We start from the raw sequence: 23,427 nt of genomic DNA, 5'->3' as shown, positions 1-23,427 counted from the left end.
TCTCTGTTATGTGCATGTTTCAGTTCTCAGTCCATACCTTGCTTTCTCTCAGCTTTTTGAAACAATGGCCAATGTCAAATTTCCATCAGAAAGAGTCACTACAAACATCTAGATGTAGTAGCTAAAACTGTGCCTTCCCATTGGTGATGTATCATAGAGCAAAACCCCACGAAATTCTAGGTTGTGAACATCCCCTCAAGGCCTACAGAGAAAACAGCTTGAGCAAATGTTCCTCCATTGGTTTACTGTAGCCCAAGCCAAGTATCGCAAGGGTCTTCTCAGTGCATAGGTATAAAATAGGTGGAAAACATTGCTCGTGGACTTTTCTGTGAATTACATCATTCAGAGGTTATGGGAGCTTCCCAAGGATATCAGATATACTCCTCCATAGCGATGAGTTACAGGTAAATAACTCATTTCCTGGATACACTCATACAGATAGTCTAATGACACAGGATTGCTACTGGACACACATCTTTGAAAATAATTTCAATGCAATTATAAATGTATTTTGTGTGGACAACATCATCAAAAATATTAAGCATGCTGTTTATTCACTCAGGCATAATACTAATTTCTTCTGCATATTTAAGGTTATTTGGCTAATTAATTAAATAATACAGGCATGAGCTAAGTTTTCATTTTTCATTGTAACATATTGCATAAATGATGGTGTTATAAATATGTACCTCTGCATTAGGTAAGCACATTTCGGTCAGTTGATTGAGGCAGATTTTTATTTTTTCAATTCCTTTCCAATTGATCTTTTTTGTATGGTAAATTTAAACTAGCTCCATAGCTACTTTTATCTACAATTTGGGCCTTCAAACAACCAAATTGTGCTGTCCCACTCTCTAATCTGACCATTTGTTAAAGTGATTAGTGAATAGAGGCAACATATTAATGACAGTTCTATAAAAATATCTGTGAATAAACATTTTTTTACCTTAAAGGGTAAGTTCTATATGAGTTTATATTTGTAAGTCAAAGGGTTTTTTCCTTGTTAAAGATGAATACATATGAATCCTAAAAATATTCATATTTGTGACAAAATATCACTATACAGATATGTCATCACAAAAATCAATTGTCAGTACATGTTTAAGAGTATCAAATTAATTTTAACTTATTTGCTTTAAAAATGTCTTGTTTTATTAGATTGTGGAATGTAAAACCCTCTTTCAAAATTGATATAGCGTTTCCAATTTTAATTTTTTTTTATGTAGTGAACTTATTATCACATATGCATATTCCTAGAGGCCTCTAGAGATTCTCAATTTGAAACAAAAATGACATAGAATTACAAACTGTGATATCTTCGATTTAGTTGCAGAACTCACTTGCAAGACTTTCTGCTACCTACTGATGTCTTGTGGTCATATATTTATTCTCCCGACAGGAATGTGAACAGGACAAATTAGTGAATGTAATTTTAGCCCTATGAGGTCATTACAAATATAGGCTTAGCTTTTCCAAAAGTGGACTTTATTGTTAATATAAATATATATAATTACTGACATTTATATTATTTGGCTCCTGTCCTCAGTTATGGATACAGTGATGATAAAAGGGTCTTGCAAGTCCTTACCTAAGCAAACTGTGCTTACCTCCCATGGTTCTGTGTTACTGTACATAAAGTTACTCATGTATTTATAAGTAAGTCAAATCTATACACAGATTTCTAAAAGTGACTTATCTTACTCTTTTGGGCAAACAGTACTGTCTACTGCTTAGAAGAGAATGCTCTAAGCCATCCAAGATCCTTCCCAGCTTCTGAGAGGATGTGATTCTGCTGTATCATTAGATATCCAACTTAAATACTTAATCCAGTCACATTTTTAAATTGTTTGAGGCCTAAACCAGAAGATTCTATGTTGAGTAGAAGTATGCATTACTTTAAAGTTAGAAATGGCTGTTGATTTTTCATCACTGCTTCTGGAGAGATTGGGGTCAGAGAGTTTGTTTTAAAAGTTTGTTTGTTCAAAAGGGGTAGCTTGCAAGACACGTGGATTAGCAAAGCACCACATGGAAGATCTCAAAGCAGCAGCCTTAAAATTTCTCTCTAATGAAAAAAGGAAAAGAGTCCCATAGGTATGAAGTATGCAGGGAGAGAACCTAGAGGTCCCAAAGGAATGCAGTATTTAGGGAGAGAACCAAGACTCCTTTCATGAACAGAGAGATAACCCTGATGAATTCTGGCTATCTTAGGGGCACGTCTAGGTTTAAGAATGATTTGGATCACAGGCTGTAACATTTTCCAGACATTCAGATTGCAACTACTAAGCCAGCAATTTTATGCTTTCCTTTCCCTGACTCCAACAGTACCGCGATATAAGCAGCCAGATTTTCTTCTGCATTGTGTTTTTTACCCATTCAGCCAAAATTAAGTCTTCTAGGGTAACGTATGCCAAGTGAATTTAAATCTTGTGGACTCAAATCGACCTAAAGTTGATGGATACATTCATGCCTACTGCTGAAATCTACCAATTACACAGAACTATGTTAACTTACCATAGAAACATCTCATCTAATAGCACAGATGATGTTGAACTAACTAATTACATTATGGCACATAGACAATGAAAAACATAACGAAGATGACAGCACAGCAACAGCAGATGCTGCACAAAAGAAAAATTAGAAAAATATTGCTCTGCAAAATGCTCTCAGTTAAGGTTTCCTCTGTTAAAATTAATCACAAAAATTAGTGATGATCAGATTTCATAAAAAGATATGAACATTGTAATGCTATTTGGAAGACATCATTAAGCCATTTAAAACTCTGCTGCTTGAGAAGGTAATTCCCATTTTTTGTATCACTATCAGTTTTAAGACTAGTAAACATTTTAGTGCCTATGGCAGAGTTTCTTGGTAGAGTATCTTTTCCAATAAGCAGAGGTCCTAATGGCTCTCCCAGAGTCTGAATTTGGTAGCTTCCAGCCATTAAAGGCTTAGATAATTAGACAACTTAGATTTTATTTTAGCTTGGCATTTGCTCTATTCTTGTGCTCTTAGCTGTCAGAGAGCTAAAATATCAGTGATTGTTGATTATCTGTACTATGCCTTGTTACTTTATATATTTTAAATTGTACCAGATCCTACATAAAAAATCTAAAACTGCTGAGTATGTTTAAATGTAATATGTACATGGAGATTACATCCAGATGATATATTTCATAGGCCTATGCTAAAAAAATCCATTATTTTTAACCACAACACCGGTCCTCTCCCTGCTTTCCCTCTGGAAGCTTTCCATGAGCTCCCAGTCCACTTTATGCAGACTCTGAACATACCCCAATCTACAGAGAAAGACAGAAATAGACTTTTCTCCAGCGTTTAAATCATTCCTGTGGTGTCATTCAGATTTCAATATTTTATTTCCTATTTATTTAGAAGCAAAACGTATCTACACTATCCTACGTTTTCCCAAATACATTTTTCCGAGGTAGACAGTTTTCCTTTCCGTTTCAGATGGTTTCTGGGCTCACGGCTCGGTGCCCGGGCAGGCCGGGGCTGCAGGGATGCGGGAGGCCCACAGGTGGCGATGTGGTTAAGGCACACCTGGGCTGCGACTCCCGGGCCGGGCGCACCCGGGCTGTCAGCGGGCGAGCTGCATTCCTGTGCCGGGACACTTCCTCGTTAGGAAGTGCTCCCGGGAAGAGTTCCGCGTACCTGTGCGGGGCACCGCGTCTGCATCAGCCGCCGACAGGAGCGGGTTTAAAACACTTTGTTGTCTCGGACATCGGGTGGACGGACGGGGCTCGTAGCTCAGTCCCGCTGCTGTCACCACGGATTTGCCTGACACGGTAGCGAACGTGCCCGCGGGCGGTGCCGCCCGGCCCGGCCCGGCCCAGCCCAGCCCAGCCCAGCCCAGCCCAGCCCAGCCCAGCCGTCCCCGCGGGGCAGCGCGGGCTGTGCCGCACGTCGAGCGCGGCCCGGGCGCTGCTGCCGTTCGGCCAGCGCTGCATTGGCTGCTGCTGACGTCAGCGCTCTGGAATCGAGAAACTCCTGTTATGAAGTTTTTCTGTCCTTTCACAGATCCCGGGAATGTGCAACCGATCGGGGTCCGCCGCCCCGGGCGGAGCGCGGCCGCGTGCGCGGGGTGACAGGGGCGCGTGTGTTCCCTGTGCGGGCAGCGCCGGCCGCGGGGGCACAGCACCCGCACTCGGGAACACTTTGTTATTCCGGGGGTCTGCTCCAGCCATTCGGCGCTGTGCTTATCCTGTGTGCTGCTCTTAGGCCTCACAGACGTGCGTTTAATGCGTGATGTTTTCTTCACAGTTTTAAGCGTCCCCACTGAACATTACTTGTTCCGATTTGACGTCAGCCCCGGGCTTCTCCCCGGGCTGTTGACTTCCCTGCTGATGAGCCGTGCTGCCAATTGCGGCTGCTTAACCCTCCGAAACCTCCACAGGGGTGGCCCCAGCGGGCCGTGCCCGCCTGGGTCCCGCAGCGCAGCTCCCTCGGCTCCAGCGGGGATCGTGTGACAGCCGGCGGCTCGACACGGCCCCTCCGCCCGCGGGACGAGCCGTGCACGGCCCCTGCCTCCCTCTCCCCTGTCTCCAGGACGGGGTGCGGGCACCGGGGCCGGCCGCGGGCAGGGGGGGGCGCCACGAAGGCGGCGAGAAGCGGCTGCCACGGCCGCGCCTCCCCTCGGCGCCTCCCCCCGGCCCGGCGGGGGAAGCGCCCAGCGCCCGGGAAGGGCTCCGAGGGCCGCCACGGCCCGGGCGGAGCGGGCCTGCCCTCGGGGGCAGCCGGGACGGCCCCTCGCCGCCAAGTTTCTCAACTGGTGGCCGGGAACGGAGCGGGGCGGGGCAGGAGGCGCCCTCGCGGCCACGCGCCTTCGCTCAGCGCCCGGGCGGCGCGGCCAGAGCTGCCCACCTGACTCCCTCCTTCCTCTCCATTCCCCTCCTCCTCCTCCTCGCCCCCTCCCTTCCTCTCCTCTTTTTTTTTTTTTTTTTTTTTTTCCTCCCCTTTCACTCATTCCTTTGTCTTCCCGGGGATTGGCAGGTTTTATTATTCCGCCTGAACAAGCCGGGGGCGGATTGGCTGCGGCGGGCTGACGGGGGCGCCGAGCCGGAGTGTAGTTGGGATTCTGCTCTGTCAGTAACACATGTGTGAGGGCAGCGGGCTCACGCGCACCGTGCGGGCACACACGCACTCACACGGGCACACTCGCACCCGCACCCTCACGCTCAGACGGGCAGAGGGGCCGCCCCTCGCCCTCCGCCAGCGCCGCCGCCGCCGGATCCCGGCAGCAGCTCCGCGCCCAGCCCCGCTCAAACTCGCCGGCTCCCGCCCGCTCCGCTGAGGCGCCCCGGCGGGCCGCGGCCGGCCGGCTCCGCGCCGCGGGAGGCTCGGGAGCCGCCGCAGCCCAGAGAGGGGGCGGAGGTGGGGGGGCGGGGGGGAAGAGGCACAAAGTGAAGCCACATTGCCAAACTTGCCCGGCGATTGCAGCAGCGAGCGGCGGCGGCGCCCTGCGTGTGCGGCTCAGCGGCGGGGACCGAGCTCTGCAGCTCCCCTCCCGGGAAGCGGGAGCGGGAGGAAGGACCCGGGCAGACGCCTCTCATAGCAATATCTATATTTTTCCAGCCTGGGCTGCCCCTTGCCGGGCGGGGGGCTCCCTCCAGCGCTCCCGACAGCCGGCGAGAGGGCGAGCGCTGTGCTTATTTCTTTACAAGGAGACCTCTTCAGGCACCCCGAGCGGCGCTCCCCGGCCTTTTGCAATATAGAGGGGAAGCAGGTAAGAAGTGCCGGTCGCTCCCCCGTGTTTCCCAGCGTTCGTGTGCGCGGTGCCCGCCGGGCGGAGGGGCGCGGAGCGGGGCGCCCCGGGCATTGTCGCGGCCCCGCGTACAAAGCCTGGCGACGGCCGCCGCTGTAGCGCCTTTCCTTACCCCCCTTCCCAGCTACCGCCGGGAAAGGGCTCTGCCTGCCTCGTCTGTGAATGGAGGGGACGGGGAGGTGGGGGGGGGTTGGGCGCTGGGACACCCGCTTCCCCCGTAGTAAACAGTGTTCTGAAACAGTGGCAGAAAAGATCAAAGTGAGCTCTCTATTTCTCTCCTCTCCGGTTCCCTTCCTGCCCCCCACACGGTCTTTTGTTTCAATCCAGGAGAAATTCGGTGAATCACCTAATTAAAACCAAGACATGAATTAAGCATCCATTTTTGTACTACAAATTGCCAGCTCTCCGCTTGTCCCTCCCTTGGTCTCCATTAAAAAAGCACCAGAGACGCTGTTAAAAGGGGGGGGTTATTTTGCCTCTAGGTTCCAGCTCTGCTTTCTATTTCACTGACTCCTATCCCAGGACCTAAATTGCTTGGCTGTGTAATTACTAGAGTAAGCCTATTTAAGTTAAAAGCTTCCCCCCCCCTCAACTCTAAATGAAACTTGATGAGGCCCGTCCTTAGTTATCAAGGGAGTCACTTTCTGGTCAGTCCTCTTGATTCATCTTTTTAGATTTAATCAGCATTAAGGTATTGCTTGTCCTTAAGAGCTTTAGCTTAATGGGGTTACTGGATGGTTTTCTCAGTGTAACGTTTCCCATTTTATATTTATACATATTTGCCTTCGACAAAGACGGGCTAAGGTGGTGGCATGGAGCCTTTTTCTTTCTTTTAAGATATCCGAAGTGATTTAAAGCGTAGGGAAACGGTTTAAAGACTTGGAGCAGGAAATGCAGATTCATTTAGGCTGTAGCTGGAAACTGTAACAAAAGGCAATTCCTTGAACAAATGCATCAGAAATCAATTTACATAAAGGTATACGATGCGTTCGGATAAATGCAATGCTAATGGCTTTTAGAGTGGTTTTCTTTCCAAAGTCTCGGGGTTTTTGTTACAGCTTAATTGGTGCAGTTCTCCTGGTTTATTGTGCGGTCACTGGACATACCTCCAGGTACTCTTTCTGAGGAAATGTGTGTTTAAATCGGCCTCAGTTCTCCTCCTGCAGCCGAGTTGGGCCAGTGGCAGAAAAAGTTCATCCTCGCTGGACGTATCAGTCTGAAGGTCCTTAGCAGATAGCCAGATGCCTCGGCATGAGCACATACGGCTTACAAAGGACAAAGACAAAACATGCTGCTTAATTGGCAGTAAATAACTTGATCTTTTTATAGTATAAGTGACTAGAGGAACACCGGGAGTTTATTGGACTCTGGATTGAAGGCAACAAATTAATCGGTTTAGAGTAAGCTTTATGAATTGATTCCTATATTATCTCTCGGTTGTCCTGCTTGCATAAAGCATTTATTAGAAAGTGAAAAATGCCCTTAGTAGCAGTTTCGGGGGCGGCCAGAGTAACCGCAGCCGGAGTGGTACACACTTCATTACTCTGCTGCTTTCCTAGGGTCGGTAATTTTATTTTTTTTTTGAATAACAAAGCTTTAGCATTTAAACTGCTGATCAAGGGCAGATTAGCGAGACAAAAGTTGAGTATGTTTGTGTAGGAAGTTAACAGGCGTCCTAAAGTTCAGTGATCTATTATTCTGGCCAGTCTCCTCAGTCAGCACTGTTTTCTCTGGGTGTTTTTAGGTCTCCAAAATAAAACTACAAAAAAATAAAATCTCGAGGTCTGGAGGGCCGGTCCCGAGCCCCTCGTTACCGCCCTGAGCCTGCGGAGGCTCTGCTAGACTGAAAAACCAGTTTCACAACTTTTTTCTTTCTCCCCCCACTCTTCACACACTTTTTTTTTTTTTCATAAGCAAAACAAACCCTGGGACTGTTCCTGACTTGTGAGCTGCAGCTGCACAAGCCCGGAGCGGGGGGGTGGCGGGGCGCGCTCGCTCTGCCCCCCGATCCCCACCAGCTGCGGGGCCGCGCCCCTGCCCCGCGCCCCGGGCCGGCGCTGCCCCCGCAGGGCCCGACAGCGGCGCCGCCGCTCCGGCCGGTCCCGTCCCGTGCCGGCGCTGACCCGCCCCCGCCCCTCTCTCCGCGCAGGCCATGGTGAACCCCGGCGGCAGCGCGCAGCCGCCCCCGGTCACGGCGGGCTCCCTCTCCTGGAAGAGGTGCGCCGGCTGCGGGGGGAAGATCGCCGACCGCTTCCTGCTCTACGCCATGGACAGCTACTGGCACAGCCGCTGCCTCAAGTGCTCCTGCTGCCAGGCCCAGCTGGGGGACATCGGCACCTCCTGCTACACCAAGAGCGGGATGATCCTCTGCAGAAACGACTACATCAGGTGAGGTGACTGCCGGGCTGTCGAGGACCGCTTTCCCCCTTTCTTCCTGCCTTTTTCTCCATCTTTCCATTTTCCCCCCTTTATTTCTCTCCGTGGGTGTCCGCCGGGCAGAGGGGTGGGCTGGCTCAGGATCGCTCCTTCATTAGGAACGAGGAGACGTGCGGGTGCGGATGTTAGCGCCTAGCCCAGGGCGTAGTTGCGACTGCCAAATGGAGGGAAGAGTTGGAGGGGGGGGGAGGCGGAACGACGACTGTAACTTTAAAGTGGTTTGTCAGCACAAAACAAGTCCTAACTAAAAATAAACAGCAATCAGAGAGTCTAAATTAATCTGCTTTGTTGTAGTGTTGAAGGAGAAGTGTGCATATCTGAACGGTAAATGTTAAAATCGCAGAGCTTAAATAAGGCTGTGGCAGAGGTGCTAAATAATGAAATGCCTGCCTTTAGTATCTGATTAATTATGATATTTACATAAGCACCTTTAAACTCCTTTGAGTGGAAACAGAATGACTCATTCTCTGTTCTCCTTGTGAAAGAGCTGATTAACCGTCAGTTGGAGGGCCACCGATTCTACTTATAGCAAAAACCGGTGCTATGATGTTTGTCTTCGCATTGTTACGGAGAAGCTTTGAACCGGCATTTCTCTTAACTTTCAGTATAGAAAATGCAGGAGATAGGAGAGGAGGTATATGCTTGTGCCCTTTATTTCTTATCTCTTTCTCTTTTGAAGCTGTTTGCTTTAAATGCCACAGATTTGGGTAGGGGGAACTAAGCCTCACTAATCTCACATCTGTTGGGGTACAGTAAGATTATGCAGAGTATCCCTTCCAACAAGTTTCCAATATAATTAATAGAAAGAATTCATGAGGTCAGGTGCCCGTACGATCTTTTCAGGTGAACTCAAGCTACTTAAACTCATTAATTTAAAAGGAGGCATTTTGAAGGATTACACATTTAATTTGAGTAAATGGTTTGATAGACTGATGCACATGAATGCTTCAAGGAGGTGTTCTGTTTCAACATTCAGTAATTAAAAAAAACAACAGAAAAGCCCCATACCTTCCCGGCATCACAGAAATGCTTAGTTAAAACAAATTGTGTTCTGTTTAAATGCTTCTGGCTTCTCATTTACAGTAAATGTCAAGAGTTAACCCAGGATTTCCCTTCTCCCTGATGGCCAAAAAGTTACACTTTTTTTTCCTTTCTGAAAAAAACCCTATCAAAACCAGCCATCAAATGTTGCAAGTTTGCTTATGTTATAAAACTTGACTTTTGTTTGAGAGGATGTGGACTGTACTGAATGTCCATATGCACAGAGATCTCCTTAGTCTAAGAGGACAGAGTTAAGACTTGGTTACTCTGATAGGGCAGCCTCTGACCTGGTACATGGCCGTGGCTTTGGGAAGTTAGGTAGATAAAATGTCCCTTGGTATCTCTGAGGAATCGAAGCCTAAGCTTCATTAGTTTTGGGGGTATTTTTAGAGAGAAATGCTAAAGAATGAGCACATGATGGGGGGTTAATGGTGCTTTTTGGTCATCATCCTGAGCAACAAGCCTAAGCCTGGCAGAATTGTAATTAAATAGAGCAGAACAGTGTTAGGGAAAGAGTCTTGTTTGAAGTGGAAAAATTGACACTACTGTTAAGATGCACTGAATAGTACAGATTCATCACTTGACCAGCACCATCAAACAAACCCTCATGTCTGATTGCTACTAATTAAAAAGAGAAGATGCGTCCACTGTATCCCAGAGGCAAGTTCAGGCAAGCTTATCGCAGTCCTCTGGTCTTGTGTTGCCAAAAATTAATACTCGTTCATTTTAATGTAGGCGATTATGAATAGGATGCTTTATCAGATGAGGGGTTTGAATTGATCTCCTTGTCCTATCGCCTGACTTCTCTTTAGATCTGTGTAATTTGACTTGCAAAAATAACTCTGACAGATGCTTGCTGAAACTTGAACTGGACACTGTACACTCAAGGTGGGGTAGGATGGTCTGGTCCTGCCAAGGCCGAGTTAACTTGGCGCTTTCCTGCTGGAAATGGACTTTGCAGGCTTCTTCCTGGGTTGTGCTGGCATGAGCGAGGCCCTCAACCTTTTCTTGTTTGAAATGGCCGCGTTCAGGTGTGAAGGCACTGCCGCCCATCTGACAGCAAGTCTCTCTGTTTTCCTTCTGCCATCCTTTCCCCTCTTAGTTTTCCGTAGGGCTTTTGCAGTGGCACATTCTTTTCCCCAGGCAAGAGCCACGGGCACAGTTCTCAATTGGAGATGTGGGGCATGCTAGACACAATTGACAAAATGAGAAAGAGGATTGATTGGCCCAGCAGGCGCCAGGTGAAAGGGACTTGGCTCCTTCGGGCCAAGACCATGGGGCCATTTATTAATGAGCTTTTTAACCGTCTGAAGCTGTATGTGGGTTTTTTTGTTGTTGTTTAAACAACACAACACTCCCCTTTCCCTCCCTCTCTGCTCCTCCTTCCCCTTCCCCCCCCCCCCCCGCGCCCCGCCAGCTCCCAAAACCCGAACACAAATTGGCCGTACAGCTACTGCAGCAGCTTTCATTGAAGGCCAAGGTTCCTGGGAAAAGAGAGGGAGGCGAAAACCCCGGTCCGTTCCCCTCCCTCCTCACGGCAAGCAGCGCGCTCAGGGAGGGGAGTGGAGTGCAGCCCTCCCAACCTTAAGATGCCAGATAAAGCAGCAGCGTGGCAGCGAATCCGCACAATTAAAAGCTTTAATTAGTGTCTCCTCCATTTTCTCTTAGTTCTGATAGGTTTTATCTAATGAGATCTGGTCCCTGGCTTAGATCTGCTCGGAATGACGTGTCCGAAATGAATGAGAGCCGCGTCGCAAACAAAACATTTAATTAACAAAATTGGCCTCTAAGAGAGAGCAGGGAGTGGTGGGGAAGGGGGAGAGGGGGAGGCTGCCCGGGCGCCTCTTAAAGGGGCAGCGCCCGGCGCCCCTCCCCGGGTGCCCGCTCCGCGCAGCGCGGCGGGGGCGCAGCCCCGGGCTGGGGGCGGCCGGGCCCGGCCGAGCCGCACCGAGGGCCGCGCAGGGGAGGGGAGGGGGCCGCCAGGCAGCCAGTTCATTTCCCTGGTAATCAGCGGCAAGCTGCTATATTCAGGGAATGCTGTCCCTTTAATTGAACAGGCTAGGTAATTAAATGGCACTTTTCCAATAGGACGTGCTAGGTAAATCTAATAGTTGGTTATTTAATATCACTTTGAAGTCTGCCCACTCAAGCACAATGACAGCACAGGAGCATGTGAACTATTAGCTAGGAGAAAAAAAAAAAAAACAGGATCTCAAAAATTAATTAAATCGCATGCAATTTAGGGGGAACGTTTATCTTGATTTGTCATAACAGAATTAATTCAAGGCCTCCAATTCACTTGGGGGCAGATCTGTTACTCTGAATTAACCAAGCGTAATTTGGCTGGTTTTTTTTTTCCTCCTTTTTTTTTTCTTCCCCTTCTCTAATGCAGCACTTGCCATTATGCACAGCCCCCCTTTTAAGTATCAATAGCTTCTGGTGCTTTTAAGGTGCTTGGTCTCTAGTTATTCTGAAGTACCTTTAATGGACTTGGCTTCAGGCGTAATTTCTGTGTTGCCTTTCTTTGTTACATTTAATATAGCTGGTGCAGAATTTAGATTAAATGTAGGGAATGTACAGAAACACCGATTGCTTCTGGATCAGTAGGTCTGGATGTGCATTTCTCTTTGCTAGGGCTTGGATATATGTCTGTGGGCACAAATGTGCACCATGTCGTGCAAGAATCAGTGCTTAAATCTGTCTCCACGATTTTGGAAAGCACTGGAACCTTATTTTGCTAGTACAAGTTGCGAGAGATGTGTTTCTGCTGATGCTGAATTTTGAGCAGCAAGACGGGAAACTGGGCTGAAAAGGCTTCTCACTGCCTTCATTCCCACTCTTGCACAGAAAGTTCTGAAAAAAACCCACCCAAAAAATCCCCACCAACTAAAAAAATGAGGAGCATTTCTGCGTTTGGGGGTGTGGGGAATGCTGTGTTGGAAGCACACAGTAGTTAATTTAAGGTGGCTCAGTAAAATGCTGCCAAGTGTAGAAGAGCTGCCTTGTCCGTACAGGGAACCTCTTGATGTTTGTGATTGATTGCATTGCCCAAATGTTGAAATATTAATGACCTTCTTGGACTGAGGACCCAAAGAGGAAACTGAAACCAATTCTGTCATCACAATTAAAGAGTCCCCTGGCTTTAATTAGCCTGACCTGGGGTATCTCTACCCATTGCTGCAGTTAAAGAGAAAAGAGCCCATTAAAGTCCAGTCTGAGACCAATAGCTACTTAATTGAGCACCTAAAGCCTCAAGCCTTTTAAATCAAATACTGTCCTGGACAGTCCCCCTGGTTAGATAATTAGCTCTCCAGCCTCCCAGAAACCATGTGAAACAACTTTTTCAGTAAAGAATAGTTACTATGGAAGACTTCCTTTACTGGTAAGGAGGAATAACAATTTTTTTAAAGATAAAACCTTTTTCCTGTTAATGGCATTACAGAATAAAACCATTCATAACAGTAGAGAAGGAAAAATAAGCTTAATTTTCCTGGTAAATAATACAAAGAAATGAAAAGGCGTTCTGAGTTTGTAAGTAATTTTTAGGCCTTTTAGCAGAATATTCAGCTGAAGTGGCTTCCCAAACCAGAATTCTTCTGGAAACATGCCTGGGGAAAACCTAGGATGTGTGGAAAGCCTCTGGGTTAGTTTGACTCTGTTTATTAGAATTCACAGACATTCAACCACTTTTAGTTCAGAGAGAATAGTATAACAATGAATGCTTAATGAAGACAAGTAGTGCAATGAGATCAGCATTCTGAAAGCTGTGTTTGCAGTTGGGTGCTGCAGTTGTACAGGGGGTTGTGAGAGACTGCTTACCAGGCTCAGATTCTCCTGGACAACTTACATTGTCTGTCCATCTTTGCCTTTCTTCCTCTCCCTAGCCGGCAGTGCCCTTGGTGCCACCCCCTTACCCTAGATTTTTGTATCTGTGCTCTAGAAATGCAAGAGTGCCTTGCTGCCTCCTCTCGAAGCCCTTCCAGTGCACCTTTTCTAGTGCCAACTTGGTTACGAGTAACCATGAAGGAAGAAAAATGCATATTGCAAAGCTTTGGAAGTAACCTTGATACATCATGTAACTACTCGGAACTGGTACCGTTTTGGAAGATGCCCTAATAATGGACCTTTAGTTTCCAGACAGTTTAGTCCCTTTGGCAGGAGGTCCTGACAATGTATTAGTTCAGCTTTCCCTTCGTAACCACTGTGATTCTGCAAGAACGTGTCAATGTGTCGTGGATCTCAGACTAATTAGTTTTGAAATGGAGTTTTGATTGAACTCTTCAAATCGATTCTGCTGCAAAATTTGTTTCTCAGCTTCCTATTAAAAGCCATCTTAAGGGGCAGTTTTACTACTCTCTCTGTCGTTCAGTCGATACATTTAATAACAACTTACAGGCTATTTTCAATAAAGTGGCGACAGCAAATTAGTAGTTTGAACATGACAAGCCTCCTCTGTAAGCTCAGATTCTGAAAATTCAAAGCAATTATTTTTATACGGAGGCACACTGCAATCATTCAGATTACGGGTATTCTGTTGTAATGTGTGTCCTAGGTTGACACAAACAGAATTTTATGACTTTATTTGGACAGGAAGGAGATGCAAATATTAATATTTATTATGACACCAATACACTAATTTGTAAATCCTATTACTATGTTTTCCATCGTGCAGAAAAGTGGGTCTGTGACCCTGCCAGCTAGTTCAGTTTCCTTTTTTACTGTGAAATGAATTGTGGTAGTCTTTATAAATATTTGTGTCTATTAGAGACTCACGCAAAAGCAAATAAAGGTTTTTCTAATTCTAGCTAACACAGCCTGTGAAAGTAGAACTCAATAATCATTATTGTATTATATTTTGAATCGATGCGTTGTGCCTTTAAATAAATTTGAAGAATTATGTATATATTTTTCTTCACCACTCTTCTGCCTATTCCCCCTTCCCCCCACTGCGTGTGCCCCCCCAATGGCAGATGTTGTGGTCTCATTTGATTGCATAGGAAAACTGCAGTGATACAGCAAACACCCAGAGAGATATGATGACAAATGGGTCCAGATCCCGGTAAATTACTTTCTGCTCAAATCGAAATTTCATTCAGTTTGTTGCTAGCAGAGATGAAGTAATCTAAATTGTGGACTCAGGAGCAGATAGAGGGAAGTTGGAGCAAGCATTTCATTATCAAGAGAGAGAGAAGGTTAGGATGAAAGAGATGAGCAGAGGCAAATCTAAAGTGTTGACACCATGATTGAAAAGGTTAACCCATACACATTATATATCAACCTGGATAGCAGAGAGTTTCTAATGGAAACTCTGCACTGATGGAGGTTTACTGGAGTTTCAATACACTGAGCATGATGTCTTCTTAGATATACAATCAAATCCTCTTAACCCTTTTGATGACTCATATCTCAAGATATGATTAAAGTACAAAAGAGTTCTTCATATAATTTCAAGGACACAATGCATTTAAACTCCAGTCATGAATTGTATCTTTTTTTTTTATGATGAACCCAGTAATCTGATAAAATGTGTGTAGTACAGAATTGTTTGTGTTTCTAGAGGTGTAAGTCAATATTTCTGATTAAATCCTCTGTAACCACATCCAAGGTAGGGTGAAGCTACCAGTTGTTACACAAAAATATACTTTTTCATATTATGACACGTAAGCAAGTTGGAAGATGGGGGTCAGAAGTCTAAAATAGTTGTGTAATAAACCATGGCAGTGATGTGCAAAAATGCTGAGAGTCTTCTGTGTATTAAATTATTCACGATCATCACCTCTGTTTCAGGTTATTTGGAAACAGTGGTGCTTGCAGTGCCTGTGGACAGTCCATTCCTGCTAGTGAGCTGGTCATGAGGGCACAGGGCAACGTCTATCATCTTAAGGTGAGGGGTTTTGCTGTATATATTTTTTTAGTAGCTGATTAGGACTGCTGTGCTTCTTCAGTGTAAAATCTGCATCTGCTTATGAATGAAATGCAAAACAATAACTAGAAATATGAGTATCTATTATAGAGCTTTTCTTAGTGTGTAGCTTTGTTCCCTCATAATCGGTAAAACTATACGTGAGTTATGTACTGCATAGTCCCAACAGGTAAGACTAATGCCATATTTGGAGAACTAGAAACCAAGCAGCTCCATATCTCAGCTGTACTTGCAGTCTCTGAAGTGTAATTTTCAAACCTGCAGCATACTTAATTTGTGCTGTAGTTTCACTTGCTGTCTCTTTCCTTTTTCAGTGTTTTACATGCTCTACCTGCCGGAATCGCCTGGTCCCCGGAGATCGGTTTCACTACATCAATGGCAGTTTATTTTGTGAACATGATAGACCTACAGCTCTCATCAATGGCCATTTGAATTCACTTCAGAGTAATCCACTACTGCCAGACCAGAAGGTGAATACTCCACAATTACTAATAAGCTTTCTTAGAGCTAAATGAAGATCAATTTCTTTTCATTCTAATAGTGGACATTCCCCACCCCTGCAAGGAGACCTTTAAGTAGCTGAACTTGCCTTAAGTTATTTAGGCACAGGGCGTGGGGAGAAAATACTAACCTTTTAAATATGGGATATAGAGTGAGTCAATTTATTTTGGTTTGTGCACGTGCATCTGTACAGCTGTTGAACTCCTTATGTACAAAGCGAAACGGAGAGCATACATTAATACAAACTCCTGAGAAATAGAAGTATTTTATTTTATAATCTTGAAATTAAGGGCTACAAGAGAGCAGGTTTCTGAGGGAGGAAAATTAGATCCTTTAATATGGAAATAAATGTCTTGTAAAGAGAAGGTTCCTGGACTAAACCAGTGTATTTTACCTAATTACTAAGATTTTAGTTGAGGAAGCATGCTGGGATACTCTTTCAGAAGTATTTTCTTGTCTGGTTTGTATGTCATAACTCAGATTTAAAAATCAAAATGCTATTTTCTTATCGCTCCATAACACTAATAGCTCAACTAGAGATTGTATATCTCTGTGGTTGATAGCTCTTGGTTTCTAGCTAAATGAGTAAATAATGACTGTACAAATCATATAGCGAAGAAGAAGAAAAAAATTTCTGATCAACAGTTGTCTTGTAACTCTGAAACTAGATAGTTTTAGATCTATTTTAATCTCCTTAATAAGTCCTAAAGCTATGCAAGTGAGTGCATTTTGATAACTGCTGTGCCTAATTTGTAACAATTACTGTCAACCTTGAGTTAAGAGACTGTTCATTCCACCCTGGTCCAGAAAAGAGTGGATGTATGACTCTTGCACATAATTTTATTCACATCATATTTCATACTGATTATGTATTGATGACATTGATTCATTTACTCTTTACAGCGCCACTTGCATGGATATTAAATCTTATTGACCACAGATGAATTTTAATTTCAGATTGGTGATAGATTTTTCCATCAGCTCTGATAGTATATTTGACTTTTTCATCATTAACCCAGGCAATCACACAGCACTGAGTTATTGCAATGAAACAAAAAGTGCACACTTCAGTTGGTAATTCTTTATAGATTTACAATAGGAACTTCATTAATGTCTGTAAGGATCACAAAAAATAACATTTATCTGCAAGTAGGAATTTGAAAGATTAAAAAAATCTGAGACAAATGCTAGGCTGATGTATTCTTTAGTATACAGTATATTTTGTATGCTTTTAGTCAGTGGAAAAATATGTCTGAGAAAACAGAAACTTCAAGTTACATGATTTTTTTTTTTTGTTATGTTGCTACATTTCAATATCCGTGTTTGCTTTTTTTTTCTGTGCATAAATTTACTGATTAATTTTAAGTATTCTTTCAAATCTTATACAGTGAATGTAATTACATCAAAATAAAACGTGGACCTTTTTTGTTTACTTAATTTGTCAATCGAGGTGATGAGAGAGTTGAGGACAAAAATGCTGTATAGTTAGGCAGAACAAAGATAATTAAGACTGGAGGAGAATGTGCAGCCTCATCTCAAGGAAGTACAAATACAGTTAAAGATTCATAGATTTATACTGTTGTGAATTTTAATGAAACAAATCTGTAATATAGACTAGCTAGCAGTGATTCTATTAAATGAATATTTATAGGTATCCCATTTCAAAATATAGGTAAAACCATTCATCTTTATACACTGCAGTAAAAGGTTCGCCATTCTGAGAGTGGTTTATCCACTTGTCTTCTACGAATGTAAAGTTTAATGTAACTTCAAATAGGTGTCTAAATTGCCATTTAGTTTTATCAGTTTCTTACTATGCCTTAGCAAAACATAAAAATGATTTAGTTGCAATAAAAGCAGTAGACATGATGAGCAACATAGAACATGGAAAAGAGAAGTGAAACTGGATTGGGCTTGCAGAGCTCCTGACTGTAGGCACCTGGTAGAAGCTAAATGCAGAGAAAATAGTGCGAACGGGTTTTTATGAGTTCCTGTCACTGCCTGTTAACGGCGTTGCTGCAGTCACTGCTGAGGCAGATGAGCAGGTATTAGGGAGAAGACTGAGGGGGGAGATGATTGTTTGAGGTTTTTTTTTCTTTATAATACAATCTCTCTAGAAATTGGTCGAAGTTCTCCTTCTGGTTTTCATAGGGAATTGCAGAACACCCAAGCCCCAGAAAACTGAAATATAGCTGAGGAGACAAGTTGACAATTCATGGATTTGTCAGGTTTCTAGAACTCTGGAAGCTACAGGGGCAGGTGCCAAGAGAGTTGTGCTTTGTATTTTGCTTTTTTAACAGTCTAAAGGTTATAACATCAGAGATGTTTTCCAGAAAGCTGCATGTTTTAGGGCCGCTGATTAAAAATGTTCTTCCTCTGTAACAGAATTGGCTGTAACAGATACTTTTTATTAAGCATTAAAGATCAATTCAGTCTCCGGGTTATTTTACCACCAGAGATTATAGACATAGCAGAACATCCACGGGTTTTTTATTTAACCAAAGAAATCTCCCAGCATTAAAACATATTTTCATTGTGCATGTGTTATGAAGTTACTATTGTCTTAATACAATTTACAGGTGACTGGTGCAGGCAGAAAGGGTTCCGTGGCCTAACTTGGTTTAAAAACTTGCTCTTCTTTTTAAGGAGGCAAATGCCCTGATGTTGGCCATTCCCACCTTTTGCCTCCCTGAGGCAATTCACACGTTATAATATAACTTCCCATTACTTGCCGTGTAGTTTGGGAAAAACCCTGTTTTCTCTAAACTTGGTACTGCTTGCCTGCAGGGTGAAAACTTGGTTTGTGATGTCCTGTGTGCCGTTTCATTTGAAGGGGCTGTATTGTCAAGAATTCTCTTTGCTTTTTTTGGTACTCATAGTATTCCTCTAGTATTTCGTGTTTGCAACAGTATTACCACCTACTAAAAGTGTAAATTTTCCACCAGTTGGCAGTGTTCATAACAAATGCTTGCCTTCAGCTTCTGTACTTTTAAATAAAGTATGAGTTATATTACGTCTCTTTGAGAAGATCTTAAAAATCTCCTAGTTTACATATCACTCAACAATTCCCTTGTAGTTACATAATTGGTGTTGTCTGTGTCCATAGTAGAAGATATTTGATGCTCATTTATTAAATATGCTTGCTGGCTGCTCCCTAATCTTTGTTCTGGACAGACAAATTACCTTTCTCACACTGAGCTTCAGCTCTGGGGAATTAAACCTCCAAGCCTCTACTACTTTAATTAGCTTGAAAGTGGGGGGTTGCAGTTACTAATAGACCTCAGGCTTTTAGTAACTTAGAGAAAGGCTGGAAAAAGAACTTCCTGGGAAGCGCAAAATGTCATTTAAAAGCCATAAAAATCTAATATATATTATTTCATTTTGGTAATTGCAAACAGATTGTATTTGAAGACTATGGATGATCATTTCTATTTTACCCATGAAAGTTTAGATTTTTATTGAGTTAGACACTTTTAATTATCACAATTCATTAACACCAGTGTGAAAGCACATGTTTGACTTCATATATTAAAATGTTTATGTAACATTAACTAACGCACCAGATGAGGAATTTAAATGGGGGGGAAATCTTGAAATATCTATATTTAGCTCTTGTGCAATGCAGCATATTAGCCGAAGTTGCCTTGGGAGGATATTGGCTGTACTTTGTATTTGCTTTACACACTATTTCTTCCAATTATAAGATCATATTACTTGCTTCTTCAAAGGCATTGCATAATGGTTCTTCCCTTTTAAAGGGGGCCCAGAAAAACCACCTTATTCACTGTACAATTTGTTACCAGAAAGTACACTTTCTTGTTGTAGACTCTTTTTTTCCCGTCTGCTTTTTTTAGTAGTGAAACTGTGGAAAATGTTTGCTTTTTGCTATTTGAAGTTGAAACATTAGCAGTGTGAATGGATAGCGTAGAAAGCCTTAATCAAGTCACAGTTGGAAAGTAGTCTAATAAAAAAGAGATTAGTGAATAAGGAAAAGACAAAAGCAGTCATGTTGTAGTTTCCTATCTCAAATTTAGCTAAGATACCCATTTTTATTTCTTACAGGTCTGCTAAAAGGTCAGAGTAATGCAGAATGCGTGCCTTCATCTCAAATTTTGTTCATCACAGATGGATCCCATGTCTCCAAGTAGACAAGTCACCTTTGTAGCTAGCATCAATGCCAGCTCCATACCATTGCACCTTCTTTATTCTTGATTGCCCTTCCCACATTTATTGGTGTATTAAAATGACTGAATATGAACATTAAGGACTCCATGAACCTGGGCTAATGGGAGACTGTAGAGAAAATGAAAAAAGATCCACCGGAGGACATCTTTGGGGGGGGTGGGTGGGGAAGATGACTAATGAAGCTAATTAAAAGAAGCATTGAAATCTGCTTTCTACCCTCATTAACAATTAGCAGGGCACTGGCCAGTTTGTACCCTGTGTTTTACCTTAACAACATTCTATTTGCTCTTTGTATATTTAAGTGTTGTAAGGAAATGTGTTTCAATCAAACTGAACATGAGATAAAGATGTGGCTTTTGTGATATTCTATCACAAACACTTTTATTGTATCTCTGTAAAATACAATGTATGTATGCATGTAAGTGTTTTTGTCCTAATGTTGCTACTTCCCATGGCAAAAAAAAGAAAAGAAAAAAAGAAAAAAAAAGTCAGGCTCATAGCAGCTACTGTGTAGAAATTTTCACCTACTTCTAATTTGCTGAATGAAGAAAAATCTTTTATTTGTGATATTTTCAGAGACATTTGCTCTAGTATGGTGTATTTAAATAATAAAAAGTAAAACAAACAAAACTGAATTGAGTATGGGTTTTAGAAACTTTGCCTTTTTTTTTGTTTTTAAATTACATTCAAAACATTATTCCACAACTCTGTCTTACATAGTTGTTACCTTAATTGTCAATTACCTTTAAAAGTAGCTTTTTGGTTTGGATATTTTTTTCTTATGCCAGTAAAGAATACGTTAAACTACTTGACCGCGATACCTTTGGCAAGGATACAGAGCACTATTTCAAATTTATTTTTCATGGAGATTCTTAATTCTGGTACAGCAAGTATATTGTAATTCACATTGCAGTGAATTCAGTACACACATGGGTACTGTGATATCTTTCTATTCAATTCCTTCCTTCAGAATCACTTGTGTTAAGGGTGTGCATTTGTCTCTGAGCGTGCAAGCACGAGAGGGTATGTATATACCATAAGAGGTCAAAAGTAAAAAACAGAGAAAGGTTTGTACCTCATGCTGAGCACTAGAATTGATTATTCATAAAAAGGAATACAATAGCTATTCTGATCTGAACAGCATAAAGTTGTGTTTGCTGTGGTAAGAGACTTAACTTTGCAACACTGATAATCTTAAGGAAAGAAAAACATGTTTCCTGGGCTATTTCTGAGAACTGGCTGATCTCAAATATCATCTGTTCTCTGAAAGCAAACAAATAAAAACTACCTCCCCACAAAGCAACAAAGCCACCTCTAAGCTTAGACTTCATTTTTTGTGTTTTTCCCATCAGCTGTTTGGTAGTAGAGCTGTGCAGAATAATCTTGAGGAAAAAAAATCTGCCGCTTCATGTTTTTAGCAAGAATCTTAACATGAATCTGTGGCTGTACCTTGTATGCCTTCAGTCAGGAAACTGCAAGCACCAAGCGTGCCTCTCCTGCAATTAATAGCAAATCAATATTGACAACTACTCTACTTTTATAGGAAACTAATACAGTTGGAACACATCATTATGTTATCTTTTTTAATTCAGTTTTTGAGAAGATGTTCACTGCTCAGCATGCTTGGTTACAGAGTGAGCTTGACTTATTTTTGTTGTGATGCCAGTACACAAAAAAGCTGATCTATAGATTTGTCTGTCTAAACAACTGACAGAAGATATTTTTGTTTCAAATTTTACTTCATGACCTCTAGTATGTTGGTGGGCTGCTGAATTTCTTCTTTTAACACTTCAGTGCTTGAGGAAGAAGCACAGTTTCAGAGAAAAGAAAATACAGTAATGTACAGTATCAGACAGTACAGACAAAAGAGTACTTTCATAACATAAAACACAACATAAATGATTGACTGACTTTTTTAATTAAATGCACCTAATGTGTATTTTAAATAAGTTTCTCAGCTTTTTGATCTGGCATTAAAGTCTTCAGCTAGTCCTGCAAATTGTGCTGCTTCAATATCTTTGAAAAGACAGTTGAAGTCATATGAATATAGAATTCAAGTATTAGTGAGACTGTAGACATCTTTTTCTATTCTTTCACTATAAGCACTCAAGGTACTGTGTTTAAATCTAACATGTACAGATTTCTGGTTGTCCAATATAACCTAGAAGTGCTAAGAAGATAGCTAATAACTTCTAGTAAGTAATGTAGTATTGCATTTAGTGATGTAGAGGTTGAAGTTCGTTAACAGCTTTAAATAAACTATTATATGACTCATTTGTAAAGCACAGCTACCTATTTAATAGCTTACTTTAAAAGCATTTCTTAAGTTGCAGACCTATAAGATTACAAATGTCACTCATGTTAGCATAATCCACATGCAAGTGATGAAGCCTTTGCTTTGATGTGCTAAATTGGAGGAGGACTAATGGAGCTATGAATATACAATAGAACATATTTAAGTAGTATTCTTGCTTTAAGTAAAACACTTTCTTGAAACCAGAGGCATTTCAGACAATAAAACAGGCTCTAATGGGGATGGTAGGTGTGGAGGGAAGGCTACTGGAAACACTTAGATTTGTCCTTATGTGAAAAATCACTTTTTTTTTAGGAGATCTGTAAAGAAAAACGTGTACTTGTTCACCTTTTATCACGTGTATTTGCTGCACTGAGGCTGAAATACACCCTCTGCATTTAGTGCTGCTGAAAAGTCATACAAATAATCATTCAGTAAGAGCTTCTCTTGCTTTCAAAAATGAACGTTAAAAAAAGAATCAAAGGAAATACTACTAATCTGAAATCATCCTCGTGAACCTGGATAAAATGCTTTGTCTATACTGCATCTAAATGTCTCAATCATATAAATTGTCACTCTTATTAATGAAACAATTTTGTAAAAAGATTGCCCTCTAAATGGGTTTAATGTTTTTACCTATCCAGCTGTCTAGTTATGAGATTTACGCATCCTGGCAGGCAGTGGGACATTAAGCCTTTCCAAACCAAATTCTGTTTGCAACAAGATACTGTCTTTTCAGTCCTACATGATTTATCTTTAAATATTTTAACAGGTTATGCAGTATCTTATGAAATATAAAATGAGAATGTCTTACCAAAATGAAGCCTATGAAATTAAGTCACATCTTTAGAATATTAACCACACTGAGTTTGTCTCCCTTTTTTCCTGTTAGTTAACCCTGATAAAATTTGCATCATCTAATATTAGGGTAAATACTGAAAAAAAAAAAAACAACTCAGATACTGGCATAGTATGCTTTGGCTATCAAGGGGGTGGAGTCACTGTCCCTTAATATGTTTTAAGGAAAGACTGGATGTGGCACTCAGTGCCATGGTCTAGTTGACATGGTGGTGGTGTTAGGTCATAGGTTGGATTTGATGATCGCAGAGGTCTTTTCCAACCTGATTCTGTGATTTCAAAATATCATTTAAATTTAAATATTTTATCAAATTATTTGGCTGGTTGTTGTGTGTCAAACGTGAGGCTTTTTGCAAGGATCCACATTCTGAACAGCTCTATTAAAATAACAGATAAAATTGAGATTAG

At 42.4% G+C, this 23,427-nt stretch overlaps 1 protein-coding gene across 1 annotated transcript; it reads left to right on the top strand.

Moving 5' to 3' along the window:
* The first annotated feature begins 5,477 nt into the window (after positions 1-5,477).
* LMO4 (LIM domain only 4) lies at positions 5,478-23,427 on the top strand. Its single transcript, XM_027651442.1, has 5 exons — positions 5,478-5,743; positions 7,932-8,170; positions 15,047-15,143; positions 15,497-15,652; positions 19,746-23,427. The coding sequence occupies exons 2-5, from the start codon at positions 7,935-7,937 to the stop codon at positions 19,752-19,754; spliced, it is 498 nt and encodes a 165-aa protein (XP_027507243.1). The 5' UTR covers positions 5,478-5,743; positions 7,932-7,934; the 3' UTR covers positions 19,755-23,427.

The sequence above is a fragment of the Corapipo altera genome, unplaced genomic scaffold, assembly GCF_003945725.1.
Source record: "Corapipo altera isolate COAL_440 unplaced genomic scaffold, ASM394572v1 57, whole genome shotgun sequence".
In the NCBI taxonomy this organism is placed as follows: domain Eukaryota; kingdom Metazoa; phylum Chordata; class Aves; order Passeriformes; family Pipridae; genus Corapipo; species Corapipo altera.
This window is presented reverse-complemented; position numbering and strand designations above follow the sequence as displayed.

Bases quoted from the DNA above. Each gene is read 5' to 3' on its own strand.
- LMO4 (XM_027651442.1), top strand. From the start codon at position 7,935: ATGGTGAACCCCGGCGGCAGCGCGCAGCCGCCCCCGGTCACGGCGGGC. The intron at 8,171-15,046 runs GTGAGGTGACTG...CCTCTGTTTCAG, and splicing joins TGCAGAAACGACTACATCAG to GTTATTTGGAAACAGTGGTG. The intron at 15,144-15,496 runs GTGAGGGGTTTT...TTCCTTTTTCAG, and splicing joins GCAACGTCTATCATCTTAAG to TGTTTTACATGCTCTACCTG.